The sequence below is a fragment of the Apostichopus japonicus genome, chromosome 10 (assembly GCF_037975245.1).
Source record: "Apostichopus japonicus isolate 1M-3 chromosome 10, ASM3797524v1, whole genome shotgun sequence".
In the NCBI taxonomy this organism is placed as follows: Eukaryota; Metazoa; Echinodermata; class Holothuroidea; order Aspidochirotida; family Stichopodidae; genus Apostichopus; species Apostichopus japonicus.
Genome location: NC_092570.1, coordinates 6,550,325 through 6,567,408, shown reverse-complemented (window position 1 = coordinate 6,567,408; position 17,084 = coordinate 6,550,325). Strand labels below are relative to the sequence as shown.

Below are 17,084 nucleotides of genomic sequence, written 5' to 3'. Positions count from 1 at the left end.
TATTTTAATTTAATGATTAAAATCGCAACGGATTGATATACAGCCTACTGTAACGCTGTAGTTGACTGCCTGTTAAACATGGCCTTTATTTTGATCCTCTACTCAATAATATATATTATGCATTTCTTATACCTCCCCCCCCCCCCAGGCGCGTAGCCAAGGGAGGCGAAGGGGGAGACCGCTAGTAATTTCAAAATAAAAAAGAAGGTTAGATGCAACTTACAAGGCCTGGAAAGTGCCATTTCCAGCGATCTGGGAGGCATTTCCGGCCAAAATGTTCTTGTACGCTTCGCGCCAACCAATCGTGGCTCTACGCTTAGATAGTTTGTCTACAGGCTTCGCCCCTTCCTTGGCAAATTCCTCGCTACGCGCCTGCCCCCCCCCCCCCAACAAATGACACGTACTAATTATACCTAAATGATTTTCAAAAAATAATACGGATATTTGTGTATCACTAAGGGTCATGATGGCATACGAGCATATAGTTACAGGCTATAACAAGGCGATTTTTCAATCTCTGAGATACCATGAGGATGATACATATAGAGCAAAACTTGTCCTGTATATATATATACATAAACAAATGAAAATTTAACTCAGATAATTTATTTAATTTAAATTTTAGGGTAGTTTGCCATTTGCCATGTGACGTCATACCTTATGCGAAGCCGGGAAACGAAGAGTTATGCATATATCAAAAGTAAATGCAAATTAATTTTATTCAACTTAGATCTATAGAAGTTGGGCAAGTATACACTTAAATTTTACAAGTGGTTCGTTACTAGGCTCCGTGACACGTGATACACTTTGTGATGCGGGCCTGTGCGGGCCTATGCGTATTACAAGTCTCTATATGTTTGTGTGCTAAACGAAGAGCTTATGCATAGGCCTATCTAATTTACACCTAGTCACCTTTTACACAAATGTTGAAGATCTTCCGGTGGAATTTGGCAAATTTTTAATGCAACGTCCTGAGCTGAAATTGGTTAGTTGATGATTTTGAATAAAGATAAAAATCGATGATATGTTGTTCATTATAATGGCTAGTTAGTTTTCATTTCCGATCAGTTATAAAATACTTGAAATTGCCCAACAGTGAGAGGTTGAAAACGGAGGGTAGACCCCCACACGACCCTATTCTCCCGTCCCCAGATCCTCGCCTGACTAATGCACACCATCAAGTTGTTTTTAAACATATTTTGAAAGTGCAGCTACCTCTCTAAATGGAACAAAACGTGCACTCATGCATAAGCAAAATTTTCGTTCTTTTCGTGTTTTCACAATTTTGCTGTATGACATCACAAAAATACTTTGGTGTTTAAAAGATGGATACTTTCTAATTTGCGGCAGATTGTAGGTATGACGTCAACTTTCTTCGAAGGGCCCAGTCGCATGTATATGGATAAGGCTTTACTTAAAACACACCCAAGGAGGGGTCCAGAGGAGTCCTCCCCGAGAAAAACAAATATTTATATCAATATGTAATTTTGGACGGTGCATTCTGAGACATACCCTATTTAAATAGTTAAGGTTGAGCTTATAAAAACACCTTTTGAGTGAGGTTGAAAGGTGGTACAGACCCTCACCCCTCTCCTTCAGGTCCCTACCCCGGTATGTACATGAGTAATGAACATCACCGTGTTACATCAGCTTCCCGCTATATACACCATTGTAATATTGTTGGTTTATTATACATCGTTTGAAAGTGCAGCTACCTCTCTAACATGGGACAATACGTGCAGTCATGCATAAGCATCAGTTTCCGTTCTTTTCATGTTTACACAACTTTGCTATATCACAAAAGTACTTTGGTGTTTAGAAGATATAACGTTTCATTAGCAGTCAGATTATGGGTATGACGTCACTCATTGAATGGTCTGGCTGCGTGTATTCGGATAAGATATGACAAATTTTACTATAACACCAGGGTCAATTGAACCTAATTATGTATGAATGTGTATATATATATATATATATATATATATATATATGTATCTATATCTATCTATATAATTATATATATAGATATATATATATATACATATATATATATATATATATATATATATATATTATATATATATATATATATGGATATATATATATATATATATATATATATTATATGCAAATGAATATATATATAATTGAAATCGTACTGGGTTGGAAAATCAAAAACAGTGAAAAATTTCCAGCCTCCACCGGGGTTCGAACCCGGGCCTCCCTCTTTATATGCGGACACCCTAACCACTATAGGCTATGGACGCTGATTGTATGTCCAGAGGTTCGAGACCGGTCAGGAAGGTCGTAATTCCACTGTAGACGTTTGTCACCTGTATCGAACAATATACTAGTTCTGTTTTTGGTGACATATTTTGCCTTACTCTAGACTGAGATCAAACATGATGCTAACCAAATCGAAATCATTTGTGATTCCTAAAGCCGGATATCGAAAGAGATACTTTGAACAGACTTTATGTTAATGAAATGGAAATGGAGGTAAACGACAAAGGCAAATGAATATATATATAATTGAAATCGTAATGGGTTGGAAAATCAAGAACAGTGAAAAACTTCCAGCCTCCACCGGGGTTCGAACCCGGGCCTCCCGCTTTATATGCGGACACCCTAACCACTAGGCTATGGACGCTGATTGTATGTCCGGAGGTTCGAATCTCACATATATACACACACACACACACACACATATATATATATATATATATATATATATATATATATATATATAGGCCTATATATATAGGCCTATATATATATATATATATATATAGGCCTATATATATATATATATATATAGGCCTATATATATATATATATATATATATATATTTCTATGACTTCCCATACCGTGACGGTGTATAAAGTGTATAAAGATTTTAGTCATCGGGATATCCTTATAAGATTTCGTGTCAAAGTAATCTGATGAATAACAAATATTGATTGTGAGAAATATAACATTGAAGATAAACAAGAGAGCAAAAAAATGACACTGAAACCTTTCAACCAAATTATTCAAAAGAATTTTAAAGATTTAATTTTTTCAATTGCGTCCCGTCGTGTATTGCGACCACATGTAACTATTGCACAATCTTGAAACAATTTTGGCATTCTCACGACTTTTCCTTTTATCTCTGAGAATTTGGTGCATGGAATAGGTCTCACGTATTTAAAAAAAATTCCTTGTGAGAAAAGGAACGCCTCCTTTTATTCTTACCTATCTATGGCAACAAAGGCTTGCGACACGTTGTAAGTTTAAGACAAAATGTATATGTAAACAGAGCTCTATAGTTTCCGTCATGCAAGGCTAGTTTGTATAAATTCTCGCGGTGTACTTTGGACCCTGGTTTACACCTTAGTCAACAGACTTGCATTTCCGAACGGAAGTCAACAAGAGGAATAACATAAAGATACAAACAATATTTTTGTATTTGATTTACTTCAATAGGTTAAAATAGATCGACCAACTTTTCTTACCCCACTGATGCATGGTCATGTGTGTTGTATCGCGTATAATACAGATGTGTATAATTACTTGAAAATATGTTGGGAGGGTTAGATAAACCATGGATTTTCAAGGAAAGCAAAACATGTTATCACACGTATCATGAGCAGCCACGTATATTGACACGGTGGCTGGGCTTATAATATATAGATGCATCAACATTAGAGGGCGTCCCGGACAAGCGCCTTGACCTAGCTTTTTGCGTCACTTTTTTTTCTGAGATCATACTCAGCCCTCCTTACTAACGTGAAGAGAGTATCGTAACTAAATATTAAATGATAATTAAAGTTGAGGGTAAAAACATGCATAAGCTTGGACATGGAAGTAGGTTCCCAAGTGCCATTCCCCTCCATCGTCCTATCTGTACCTCTAGTATAAGAAAAAAAAACAACACTTCAAAAGCTGCAGGACACGAGTATTGTGTCCCTCCTTGAACTGTTGCCCTGCTTGGATTGTTGGTGTAAGTTCATACAACCCCTGGCTATATGGGCTGAGTGGGTTCCCCTTGAGCCACAGTTCCAAAAGTGTGGGGGCACGTGCCCCAGTGTCCCCCGGCTACTACCTCCTGTATATATATATATATATATAGATATATATATATATGTATATATGTATATATATATGTATATATATATACATATATATATATATATATATATATATATATATATACATATATATATACATATATACATATATATATACATATATACATATATATATATATCTATATATATATATATATATATATATATATATATATATATATATATATATATATATATATATATATATATATATATACAGGAGGTAGTAGCCGTTGAGACTAGTTGATACTAGTGGGAACACTAGTAGTTGTTACTCAGAGTTTCATGCGTTGAGCGATCATCAGACAACTCTGTATAAAAAAATCTGTATATAAATATCAACATGGCTAATCATCTAGAGCTAAGATGTACATCCCTTTTGTTATTTTCTTTACAACATTAAGATTTTCTGGGATCATTATATTTTCTTTTGAAGTGGGTGTTTACCAACCTTTGCAATAATATAACGAATGGTACATTACAATGTTGTTATATTGTAGTTCTGCTTACATACAAGTTTTCACCTGCCAAATCCTCAGATCCCGAATTGGTGTACATGTCAATAAAGTGGAATTAATTTTTGAAAACTATAGCGGCACATTTCTTTGCGAACCACTAAGATCAGAACACAATCCTTTTCTTAGAATTTTCTGTTTAAAGAGATAACCCCGAAACAATCATTTACCAGAGAAGAGCTAATGGTAGCCCATTGATACAGTTAAATCCTTTAGTAAGTTCACGCCTACGCAACTGTGACGTATTACTGATTTACCAATGCCTGTCGAAATAAGTGATTATATTACTCTTACCCTGCGATGTGACCGCACTGCCCCGGAAACGGCGAATCTCTGGCGGAATAATATATAAGAAATTACGTTTTGGCTGTATTTTTCATTAATTGTGCACGATAATTTTCATGTTTTCAATGTAAATGTATCAAATTATATGCAAATCGATCAAGATTAAATAAAGAAATGATATGAGGCTTAGACAAAGTAGCAATGAACGATATTATTTTGGATTATTTTCTACCAGTTGCAAGAAAACTAAGTGCTACGGCTCATCAAGTTGATTCGCACCTACATGCATGATGAGCTTCGTCAACATTCGTGATTTCTAATACACTGCAGTATATACACTGTATTTCATATACGCACAGATCCCTACGGCAGGTACGGGTGAAAATTTGCCGAGAATACAAGGATCGGACCATTTAAAAGGCTTTACTTAGTTAGCATGACGTTGTTTGTGTGTTAACTCTTTCATAAAACTACCAACATCAGACCAACGTATGACACAGGATATAAATCTACAATTCCAACTTGTGAATTTCCTTTTATTTAGAAGTTTTAAAGCTTGTGTTGGAAAGTTTACGTGTTGTATGGTGTTAATACCATCTACTCCGGAACCTATGTTACTGGATAGGGAATAGACCAGTCAACTTCGTTGTTGTATACTTTGAGTTGACTTGTTGCTGCTAGCTCTCATTAAAAAATAGGAGCGGTTTACTCTATGTTCCTTACTTAACTGAAGGTTGAAAAGACTTTAGAAAGGAGAAGGGAAATTAACTCGGAGATTTCATATTACGATTGTTTATTGTAATGGGATTATTGGGAGACTTGATCTGAGGAATTTCACTGATGCTGTAAATTTGTCAGGTTTGGCTCCTGTAACTAAGTTAAAAAGGTGAGAATACTTATCCATAGTGCTATTTTAATTTACTCCTAAGGTTAAATTGACTTTTCACAGTTCCCACTTACACACAGGTAACATACATGTCAATTTATCCCGAAGACTGAACGAAGGTAGCCTAATTAGTACTAATTCCATTCATTAAAATGACTATAGACTAAGTTTAAATGACCTCAGTTTGTTTATAACCTGTTTAACATTGTTTGATGCAAATGTAGTATCAGGTTTTATTTTTCATGCAGTAAACTCAAGCCACAAGCCATTCATACTCTATAAAGTATAAGTTTAAAACTTCATACTGCATACAGTGACTTTTGGCCCCTGCTCCTTAGTTACAGATCTGTCTCCCTAGTTTTGTGAGGTAATCTTAACATGTCATGTAACATACAAATTCTGCATGTGCCTAATCTGGGCAAATGGAACCTCTATTCTACTTGTCTGGGTATTATGGGATGCTTCCTTGTAAATAGCTAACATTAAGTATATCAAAGGCTGTCCCAGTCCCAGTCTGACAGAAGACTTCAAGCAGAGATTACTGGTTACCTAACCTTGTCTCCAGCAGTGATCAAGGAGAAGTTAAGTCTATGGTTTCAAGCTCAGCCACATTTTCCACAAGTTCAAGTTACATATGTTCTTGTAGAAGCAAAAGCAATAACAAGCCTGTTTCATCCATAGCAAACATGCAATGTCATGACCTAATCACTCATAGCCTCAACCCTTTTCAGTCTTTCAGAGTTGTACTGTACATGTATAATATAGCAATTGACAAAATAGTCATTGCAAACCCATAACCTGTTTTCATCCAAATTTTTATTCCTGCAATTGTATAACGCTAGTGGCCTGTATATGTACAGTATGCTCATTATTTTTTTGCTTCTTTGAGATTAGTGGACTTTAAAAGCACAAACTGGAAAAGAACATGTTTTGGTTGAGTTGTGAAGTTTAATTAGTTAATAGGATATATGCTTAATTTTCAAAAAGAGTGCTGATAATATGTATGCAATGTTGAGCAGATCTGCTCAGCTCAAATAGTGCCAATTTTCCCCCCTCCATTCATTCTTAGATATAGTTTGGAAAAAAACAAATGAGTTATTGGTGTTAGTTTGTTGTATAATTTTTGATGGTGGATTAATTCCCCTTCTGACTACACCCAGCTCAACTTGAGTCCATATAACTTGCAAAATGCATTTTCCATAATTTTACAATTTAGTTCAGTCTGAAAATCTATGAAACATTTGACAACTTAGATTAAATTTTTTTTTCTTCAGGCAGATATTTGTCAGACAGTCTCGATTCAAAATGACGTCTGTCGATATGGTGGATGCGGAGGATAGGAAGACACAGGTGATTTCTCACATGAAGGGAGATTCGGCTACCGAGTTAGAACATTTGTTTCAGAGAGTCTTGCACCCTAGCGCGGATAAAGAAGAACTGCCAAAGCCTATGAAAGAACGTAATTTGCCGCCGTCATTTTTCTCTCAACCTGGACCAAGGCTAAGCCCTAACGGTAACCACCGGCGAGATTCCAGTCAAGACGAATCTCATTATAGTGATTCTCCCACAGATTCGGGGATAACTTCCCCACCTAGCGGTCCGCAATCACTGTCGACCCATGGACTGAACATTGTGCATCAGCGGGCACGGTCGTCGCCCGCCATCTTGCAGGAAATGAGGTCTGCTGTTGGCCAGCAATCCCTCCAAGTTCAACATTTGAAACAGCAGAGTTACGATATAACGGATAACGCAGATATTTTATCATCAATACCTCTTCCACCCGGATGGGAGGTCGCCCATACACCTAACGGACAGCAATATTTTCTTGAGTGAGTAACCCTTTCTTGCTTTATATTATTTTTATCTCTCTCTCTCCTGTTAAGTTCATAAATTATATGTGATTAAAAAGTTGCAAAAGAATGAAAAAAATGTTGCCTTCTTGTGTCAGACAGTTTGAGATTATTTTGGTAGGTTTGTGTAGGTTTTTATGTTGCCAAGTTATGACAGATATATTGTCATATCTATAGCTCAGTCCCCAAGCCAAAGCAAATTTAAGCTATCCGCCGATTGACACCTCTTCACTTATACTTTCAGGTACATGACCAAAAATGACCGAGTTGATGTATCTTCACAAGCCCTAAAGTAAATTCTTCCTCAATCTTACAACCATAAGTTATATTTTTTTTGTCAATGAGGAGGGTAGGGTTCTTCCGAACTGGGGGTTTTAGTTTGCAGTTTGCATTCTAATGTGCTTAATTTTAGAGAAATCAGTGTCACATGTTAGTTACAGTAAGTCTACTTTCTAGGGAGTTTTGGTCAAAAGGCTGAGGCAATGGACTTGAGATGGTAAGGATAACAGACATAGTCCTAGCCAGATCATTATGTTGTGTCCTTGGGCAAGGCACCTAAATATCTCAATTGCCTCTCTTCACCCACTGCCAGGTATATAAATGATAACCTGCGCTGGTTTGTGTCCCATTGGGAACGCCTCCCAACCACCACCCCAACCCCCAGATACAAGACCATAAACCATGTCCATAGCCCTTTTGTTTTGACCTGTTCAGATCTAAATGTTATGGTCAGTTGGTCACTTCTACAGTATCTGCTGTCATTCTAATTTTGCTACCTTATGACCTTCAATGATTCTTGAATAAATTTTCAAGTATACCCTGAAGTGTTGCCATGAGGACACAAAACTGTTAGTAGTAGGGGTTTTTGACCGTGTGTTTTAAAGTATTTAGTGATGCTAGCCAGCAATTTATCGAAAGGGTTTTTACCATTTTCTGATTTACTGGTAGCAGTATTAGACAAGAGGATGCAGAGTGGGGTTTTAAATTTAAATGTTACCTGGTAAGTTGGAACAAACTGGATCTCTATGTATTGGAATCTAATTGGACATCATATATGTTTATGTATCAGTTGTCAACGAATGAAACTCTGAGTAACAACTACTAGTGTTCCACTAGTCTCAACTAATTCTCACCTACTTCACTCTGTCCACCGGACATAGAGCACTCTGCGCCAAGATAGATGCCAACCAACCAACAAAACGTATATAAATATATATATATATTGAAAATCTAGTACTGGGAAATTTTGTAAAACGTCAGCCATTATGACATCATACATACTGAATTCAAGATTCAGCATTTTAGTATGTAAAGATTTAGGAACATTGAACTACAAAAAGCCAGAGTTAGGCTCACTTTAATAATTGCCCTAGTAACCCATCTTTCCTGGTAATCTTTGTGAGGCCAGTTGGGAGACCGAAATCCTTAGAATGACAACTAATAGTGAGACATAAGGCCATTCAATGTATAGTACACCTGTTTCTTTGAAAAACACTAGATTCATCAGCTAATAATAATTGATTGAATGGGTCCAGTTGCTGGAAGTTTGCTCTGTTATATATGTATGTCTGATCTACGGTAGTGAGAATCAAATGATTTTGAAAGACATACTGTATGTATCAGGAATGAAGCACAAACGTGGTCACTAAATAAATTAATTGTTTTTGAGCTCTGACGTAAATGATGTTCACTGATCAAGCAATACACAGTACCGTATTCTAAGTAAATTGTGTGTGGTTATGTTTATGATCGTTGAAGTTGAAGCCAGGTTTTTAGTAACATCGGTGTTGGTACATAAACAAGCCAAACCAACATGTTGCGTTGACCCACTGGCAGTGTGGGGGTGCCTGCGTTGAACAAATTTTGTCAATCATAGGAGAAAATAGAAAGCGCGTTTTATGTTCGTTGAGATTTTTCCCCAGATTGTAACATTGTTAGGGACAGAGGGCAGTGCTCGAATCTCTCTCATCACACTGCAAGGTATTTCTCTAGTTTATCCTATCACACAGACACTGAAGGAACAGGGGGACTATTGGTTGAATGCGTCGCCCTATCACACTTTAGTGACAGAGGGTGCCTCCTACCACATTGTATGGACATTCTTGGGTACATTGCTCCAGTTCCTTCCTCCCACAGTATCTCACTGAATGAACAGAGAGGGTATCTCTGGAGTACGTACTATCACACACTGTAGGGACAGATTTGTTTTCCATCTCAATGATAATGTTAACAGAGCAGTGAATGCTATAAATAAAAGGGACCTCACCCTGAGAACCCTGTGACCTCTTTATCTTCTTCAAAGACTTTTCAAATACTTCCTGAACAAGCTAACCATTACAAAAGGAGATCAAACAATCCAACACAATAGAGGATATTGATTTCTGCAATGGATGTCTTTATGACTTCCTTATGCTTCTTAGTTTAGTACACTTTACCTCTGAGGAGATTATTCGGTGTAATAGAACAGGGCAGGTCTCTGACCTCTTATTAATCATGATTCTTGGAAAAATTTTATGCTCATAGATTATATAAATCAAACATTGTTCAAGTACAGAACTTATCAGTACTTAGATGTGTTTAACCTGTTTGGTCACTATGACTACGGTGATGTCAAGCAATTTCCTATATGCCATGTCCCCATGTTGTTTCTTGAATCATGATATGTTCTCTATTAGACAGATGCTTGTGACGTACTTGAGAGGTACTTGATAACTTTCGACATACTCTGCAATTAGGGGAGTTCCACCTTTCCTTTGACAGCAATAAGAAGGAAAAAAAAAATTGCAAATTGTGTGAATATGAAGTAACATAGATTCCATGTAGATCTAAAAGGGTTGTGTCATTGTGTTTAACAAAGTTTTACTTTTTTTAGAGAACTTTCAAAATTGTTTGCTTTCTGTCTTAATTTTCACTTGGAATATGATCTTTGTCAAATATGCATGTTCATGATGGTGATGGCATGAAGGAAGTTCATGGCTGCTTTTTTTAATGGTGGATGCCAAAGGCCATTTGAAGTCACCAGTGGTCAAAGTTTGGAAAGATTGTATATATACAGTAGCTTTCTCCAAAAATGTGAATTGGAAGTTGAAATACTAATTCTTGTACTAGAAACAACCACTTCGAGTCTGAGGAAAATCACACAGTTCATAATTGTAAGCCATGTGGCAAGGACCTGGGACAGGCATCTTACAAGATGACATAAACATTTGTTTGTTGATCAAGAAGAGGAAGTAAGCTTGAACACTACCTTGTCTTTCGAAACTTTCAATGCTCTCAAAGCTGCCACAATTCATTTAATCTCCAGAAAGCAACTTTTGCATTGTACATAAGATGATGACGGTACAGGGGGACTCTAAGAACCTCTTCAAAAGCCACAAGTTCTAACCATCCAGAGAGGGCTTTTGTTTAGAACTCCAAAATACATCAAAGTGTTCAATCTACATTAAAAAAGCTCCCCCAAGTCTAGTCTTTATTTAGAAACCAATTACAGTCTACCAATCAGCATATGTTCTATCCTAAAAGTCGCTCAACAAATAGCTCTTGATTTTCCAGTCTGGCCCCAAGCCATGTCTCTGGTAAGAACTTCATCAGCCCCTTTCAAGTTCAATGAAACCATCTTGACAAAAGTGGAGATAACAATGGTACCTCCCTCAATAACACTTGACAGACAATAAGATTATCTTTTAACAGTGCTTTCCCTTTCCTCTTGGCTTTATACTTGCCTCTTGTGGCTTTTTTTTCCCCTCCACCATTTGTCTGCTTTGGACCTCCTTTTCATCTACTTTTTGTGTCAAGATTAAATGCTAGATTGGAAACTGCATAAGGGTGGTCCATGCATACACAAGTAGTTTATGGAGGAGAAGGGGAAAGGTGTGACCTGAAAGATAGAACCATACAGGAAACAGACCAGATGTACTGTAATCCTCTGTACAGATTTTAATACAGAAGGCTGACAGTACTAATGTTGACAGCTGGCACTGGAAATGCCTGCACTACAGTATCATATGATGGGGTCTTAATTGCATCAAATTAGATATAGGTCATTCTGTATTAACGCCGGTGTTGAATTTAGACTGATTTAATTTTCTTCTACCCCATTCGTTATTCAGTGGCAAGTCTGTGCTTAACGATGTCTCAGATGAAGTTTTCATAAATCTGTAGTAGCATTGTAATGGAGAAAAACTCTTTAGCTGGGTCTTTTTAGCTGGGTCCATCAGCATTCATTTTGCAGCCTTGTTTATGAGTTTTGTTAAATTCTGTATTGCCCTCGGGTAGTCTCCTTATTTCACACATAGATCATTGCTTGTAATGAAGAGTTCCAGAAATCCAGCAGAGTATGTCGTTTGCCAAATGTCTGTTCAAAAGACTCTGTCATTTAGTTTTGATCAAAGATTTGCTATCAGTTCAAGTAAATGTGTGGACAATTTCTTCCAGTATATATTCCAAATTTGAAACCTACTGTATATATCGTCTAGTTGATGAATTGAATTTTTATGGGGTTTTTAGTGTGAAATCTTTATAGTAATCTACCAAACACAAAAGCAAGAGTAATTTAGTAGGCTCAAGTTTTCTGGTTGACAGAAAAACTGTGAAGTCAAGGTGACATTTATATTAAATGGTAGGAAAAAAATTTACACATTTTTCAAAGCTTGTTTGCTGAACTGTTAAATTGCAAGGAGAGTGCCTTACAGAATGGACTTTGTTAAGGTATGTGCAGGTTCCACCCATAAGAAATACATGGCAGTAAATTCTTAGACAAGGGCAAGTAAACAGTGTCAATTGCACTGATGCAGTTTTCTGTGTATGGAATTTATAATTCTCATGTGTACCATTGTACTATTTTGAGGAATGGATCGGAAGTTAAGTGTCAGTCAGTACACACTCAACTTTGTCCTAGCATTCTTTTCTAGAACAATGCATGCCTATAAATCAGGAATTCTAGCCACAGGCATGAAGTACGGAAACCTCCCTTACAGGGTTCATTTCCGATTGATAGAACCATGGAGCTATAAACAGATTTGGGGTTTGAATAGAAATGGCAGCTTAATACAGGCCTGTAGTTAGTTACCATTGCTGATGTGTGTAATTTGTGAAATGAATGCCAGTGTCAAAAAATCGGCGATATGCTTCAAATATTGTAGAGATTACCTGAAAGTATGCACTCGTTACACTGATAGCTTGCCGAAACTATGTCAGCACATTTATAACCTGTGGGTTGTGGAGGACTGTAACGCATGTATGTGGACTATGTGGTAAAGATGGCTATACTGTGAGAAATGGCCTACATAGGCAATGTCCTTTTAAATCAACCATTGTTTAACATGATCCTGAGTGACTCGTGTAGACAATTTTTATGTAAATTTATACTGAAAGGGAGTTAGTTGTCTGTCCAATTTCTCTCTTTTCTTTGTTATTGCTTAGACTTATGGATCCACTGGATTCTTATAGCAAACTCTTACATAATAGCATACTGAGACAGACCTCCTGTAATGTTCCCCTGGGGTTCAATTAGTTACCACCATAATCTCCCTTGGAAACTTCTCATTTACAGTGATGTGTCTTTCAGCATCAGAAACATTCTTCCTGGAGGTATCCAGCTAGAAATTCTTCTAGACTTTTATCGTACAAAAGCACTTCCCCACCTGTTCATATTTTCCTAAAATTCCCCCTTCTTTAAAACTGAATAAAATCATTGGAAATGTTTTTCACTGAGGCAAAAAAAAAAAGTCCTGTTGAAAGAAGGTACCAGTTGGTGGAAGGCAAAGTGTGGTGAAAAGGAGACAAAAACAAAACATGAGTCTTGCCCTTATATGTTTTGCTTTGTCAATATGTACTAGTCAAAAACATTAAATTTAACTTTTTAGAAAGAAAAAAAAATAATGGTATTATTCATAATGTTGTGAAACTATTGATAACATGAGCTAGTCTGCTGTTTAGGATAATTGGCCCTTTGCACACATGTTTGCTTCTTAATTCTGCCCTGTCACCACTCAAGGATCAATTCTTGGTATTGATATCATATAGGGTCATAAGGTCGTGTGCATGGCATTTGCTGAAAATATGCCAGCAGAAAATCAGAAAATGTTTGGGTTCATTTGACAACAAATTTATATGACACTAGGATCTGTACTAAACTGTTTATGATCTGAGAATTGGAATAGAATGTACTTACTGTACAGGGAGGGATTGAAGGGCAACCAGTTGAAAGAATTACTGCCCTTCTTTAGGAAATATAAGATCAGTGCTGTGTATACATTCTCTTTGGGTAATTGAAAAATGTAGATAGGTTCAGTTGGGGGAGAGATAGAGTGGGAAGAGAGTTCATGAAAGTGAAAGTGGGATTGATAGAAAGATTAACTAGATCGATTGATAACCTGTCTTTGGAGTTACTGACAACCATGGACATCATAAGGTTAACAATCCTATTTACCTGTATGGTAGGTCCAATGATTTTTTGGTTTTATGAAGTTTCAGAACCACAAAGATTTTCTTTGAAGCAAGTTTAGTAGTATTTGGTGACTTTATAAACAGCCATGTTTTAATTGTCCGCCCAGTCTCAATGTGTTAAGCGTCATCAGTGTTTTGCCCACAAGTACTGTATGATAGAGAAAGTCAACTGATTGGTCACAGGATTTTGACATGTATGCATTTAACGGCCACCTTCAAAAAGCATTTTGAAACATTTGAATGTCTCATTGATTTTTTGCGCTAAAATCTGAGGCCATTATCAGTGACCTTTGAGCTCTCTCAGTTTTGTAAGAAATGTACAAGAAAAACATTCCTCTTCTTGGGAGCCTAGGTAAGCGATTTTACTGTCGGTCACATTTTTTTTTAACATCCTTGCGGCTGTACAGTACAACAGTTATGTGGTTTAAACAGTATCTGATTAATTTCCAGTTTAGACTAGTTATGACCGAAAAGACATGTTTGGAATCAAACATGAAAGCATAACTGGAGTCTTATTAGCCTAAAAGAATTAACCGTATCACTGCAAGAGTTATATAACTTGACATACTTGTACTTTCAACCGAAAAAGCTGGAAACCTAAGTAACGTTTTTTTACTTCTACAGCCATAACAGACAGATTACAACATGGGAAGACCCCAGGAAGCAGTTAATACCAAAGCTTATGAGTCAAGTCAGTCCCCGTCCTGCAGCTACTCAGAGTCAGGGGAACGTATCAACGAATAATAATAACATTTTACAGGTGAGTTTCCCTCAATATTATATCGTAACCAATCAAAGCACTACGGCCTCCACTATGAAGGCGAGCTTTAAATTCCCAATTCGTGACATGTCGTCTTTTTGACACGTCTAAAAAACCTTTATGAAATATTATTGAATTTTTGCCATGATTTATACAACCATTCACGATATAATTGCTCTGGATTTAAGGTTTTAAATTGCAGTATTCCTCACACTGAGGTACATGTCAGTTTATTGTGGGGTGATTTCATGGAAGGCCGTTCGACTCTTGAGTGGTGTCTCGGCAGACCTTAAAATGTCATTTTCAATTTTGTTACATCAAATAGCTTGAAAGACCGTAAGCCATCATTCCATCAAAGAAAGTTAGTAAAATGCTATTTAACATGGAGGAGATTGCCACACAAATGCAACTTAGACATAGCAATGCAAGTACTGTGCACAGAACCCTTGTAATTTATTCTCATGGAAAAAGTGACAGACCCATGCAAGCGGATCTGGTTGGATAATTTGAACTTAGATGGGCTGTGACTTACAATGAATAGATTAGTAGGAAATGAAATCTTGTTGATGAGAAGGTCATTGTACTCATAGTTTCCGGGGACACCCCTCCCGCTCATTTGGTCCTCTCAAATGACTTTCTTGTCCTCCTATGATATTGTTGTGGTAGAGATGCCATTTATTGAAATCTGCTTGATCCAGACACATCAGCCTAAGGGTGATGAACAATGACGCCCATGACCACCGGGTTCATGCTGCTTTTTACTTGAGGTTGAAGGCCAATTGAAGTTTTACACGCCTGCTAATTTTTGCTTAAAATGCATTTTAGTATAAATTTCATTTACCACACATGAAAACTTTAATAGCTATGAATCATCAGCTATACTCTGTTATAAAGAGGCAGATATTGATCTAAGAGAGAGATAACAGAAGAAATATAAATATTCTCGAGAAGTTCTTAAAATGTTTGAAATTTAGCATCGACATATAATCCATGAAATTGTTTGGGTAATATCAATTTGAATTTTAGCATAAAAGTTGTGAAAGCACATTGCTATACTGTAATTGTATTTATGCATTCCAGATTGTACTGTCTTATGAACGTGAAATGCTTGGTGTGTATCATAAGGTATTTTACATTGTTGGAGATTGTCTTAAAGTACAGCTACAGTAGGTAGTTCCTGCTATTTGTGTAGGGTACTGTACATATTTAGGGCAGTGAGGACGTCTCCACAAATATGTGCAAGATTCTTTCATTTCCATGAGGCTTTTGCATTTTTCACATTTCCATGAATTTCTTGGGACCCACTAGGAGTCCTAAAGACCCTAAAGGCACATCGGGGAATTTGTTTAAGGATTTTTTTCTGGTTGTCCCTCGGACTACCATTTCTTACATTTTAGTTGTCCAAACAGCAGATTTGGTTGTCCCAAGAAATGTAGCAAAATACAATGACCAGTAGCCAATAGCTTAGATCTTGCATGGGTTTAGAAGGCTTAGAGTCTGGCCTGAAAGATGTTAAATTATCAGTCATGTCATATTGTTTGAAGAGGAATCTTAACATCTGCAATGACTTGGCAGAGTGGGAAAAATTTGTTAACTTTGAGTTTGAGTAAGTTTGAGTTGAGTAAGTTTGAGTAAATTTCGAGTGGGACAACGAAAAATGAGGAAAAGGCTGGTAACGAAATAGAAACCATTCAGATGCTTCTTTTTCCTTATCTGTTTAGGGGAAATCAACTGAAATGGATGATAGGTACAGCACCTACTTACGTATACATGTATCTAATAATGTACGCTCTTGTGGCTTGGACTTGACAGAGTATCCTTTTTGAAATTTGTCCGTAATCATCGCTTTTATGTCTGGATGGCTACACTGCTGATAAGTTGCATATCCTTATTTCGCTACAGGTTCAACAAATTATCATGCCAGGTTCTGCGAACCAGCCATTACCAGCAGAGTTAGGTCCTCTGCCAGAAAACTGGGAGAAGGCTGCAACACCCGATGGTGAGGTCTATTTCATCAACCATCGAAACAAATCAACAACATGGTTAGATCCAAGGATAGGTGAGTGGATATCTCCTTCTTTCGTGTACAACCTCATGGTGATCATCAGTTTGTGATAGGGTTGCTGGGAAATGTCATTAATATTTATGGATGTGATGTAAAATCCTGAGATATACACATTTTTCCCAAATGGCCAAATGTTATCAACATTATGGTACCTCTAGGTCTCACA

General features: G+C 36.9%; 1 protein-coding gene and 1 non-coding gene across 7 annotated transcripts in view; one reads left to right on the top strand and one right to left on the bottom strand.

Moving 5' to 3' along the window:
• Positions 1 to 2,578: 2,578 nt before the first annotated feature.
• Trnay-aua (transfer RNA tyrosine (anticodon AUA)) lies at positions 2,579 to 2,650 on the bottom strand. Its single transcript has one exon. It is a non-coding gene; the product is annotated as a tRNA-Tyr (tRNA).
• A 2,547-nt stretch (positions 2,651 to 5,197) lies between these two features.
• The window catches only part of LOC139975372 (transcriptional coactivator YAP1-A-like), a 35,273-nt gene continuing 23,386 nt past the window's right edge, over positions 5,198 to 17,084 (top strand). For 2 of the 6 annotated variants that reach the window (XM_071983289.1, XM_071983286.1), the window contains exons 1-5: positions 5,199 to 5,796; positions 7,071 to 7,625; positions 7,891 to 7,938; positions 14,718 to 14,853; positions 16,756 to 16,912. In XM_071983289.1, coding sequence (XP_071839390.1) covers positions 7,102 to 7,625; positions 7,891 to 7,938; positions 14,718 to 14,853; positions 16,756 to 16,912 — 865 coding nt within the window. In that variant the 5' untranslated portion in view covers positions 5,199 to 5,796; positions 7,071 to 7,101. Of the gene's footprint in view, positions 5,797 to 7,070; positions 7,626 to 7,890; positions 7,939 to 14,717; positions 14,854 to 16,755; positions 16,913 to 17,084 lie in introns of all 6 variants that reach the window. The other 4 variants (XM_071983287.1, XM_071983284.1, XM_071983285.1 and 1 more) reach the window with 3 other exon arrangements.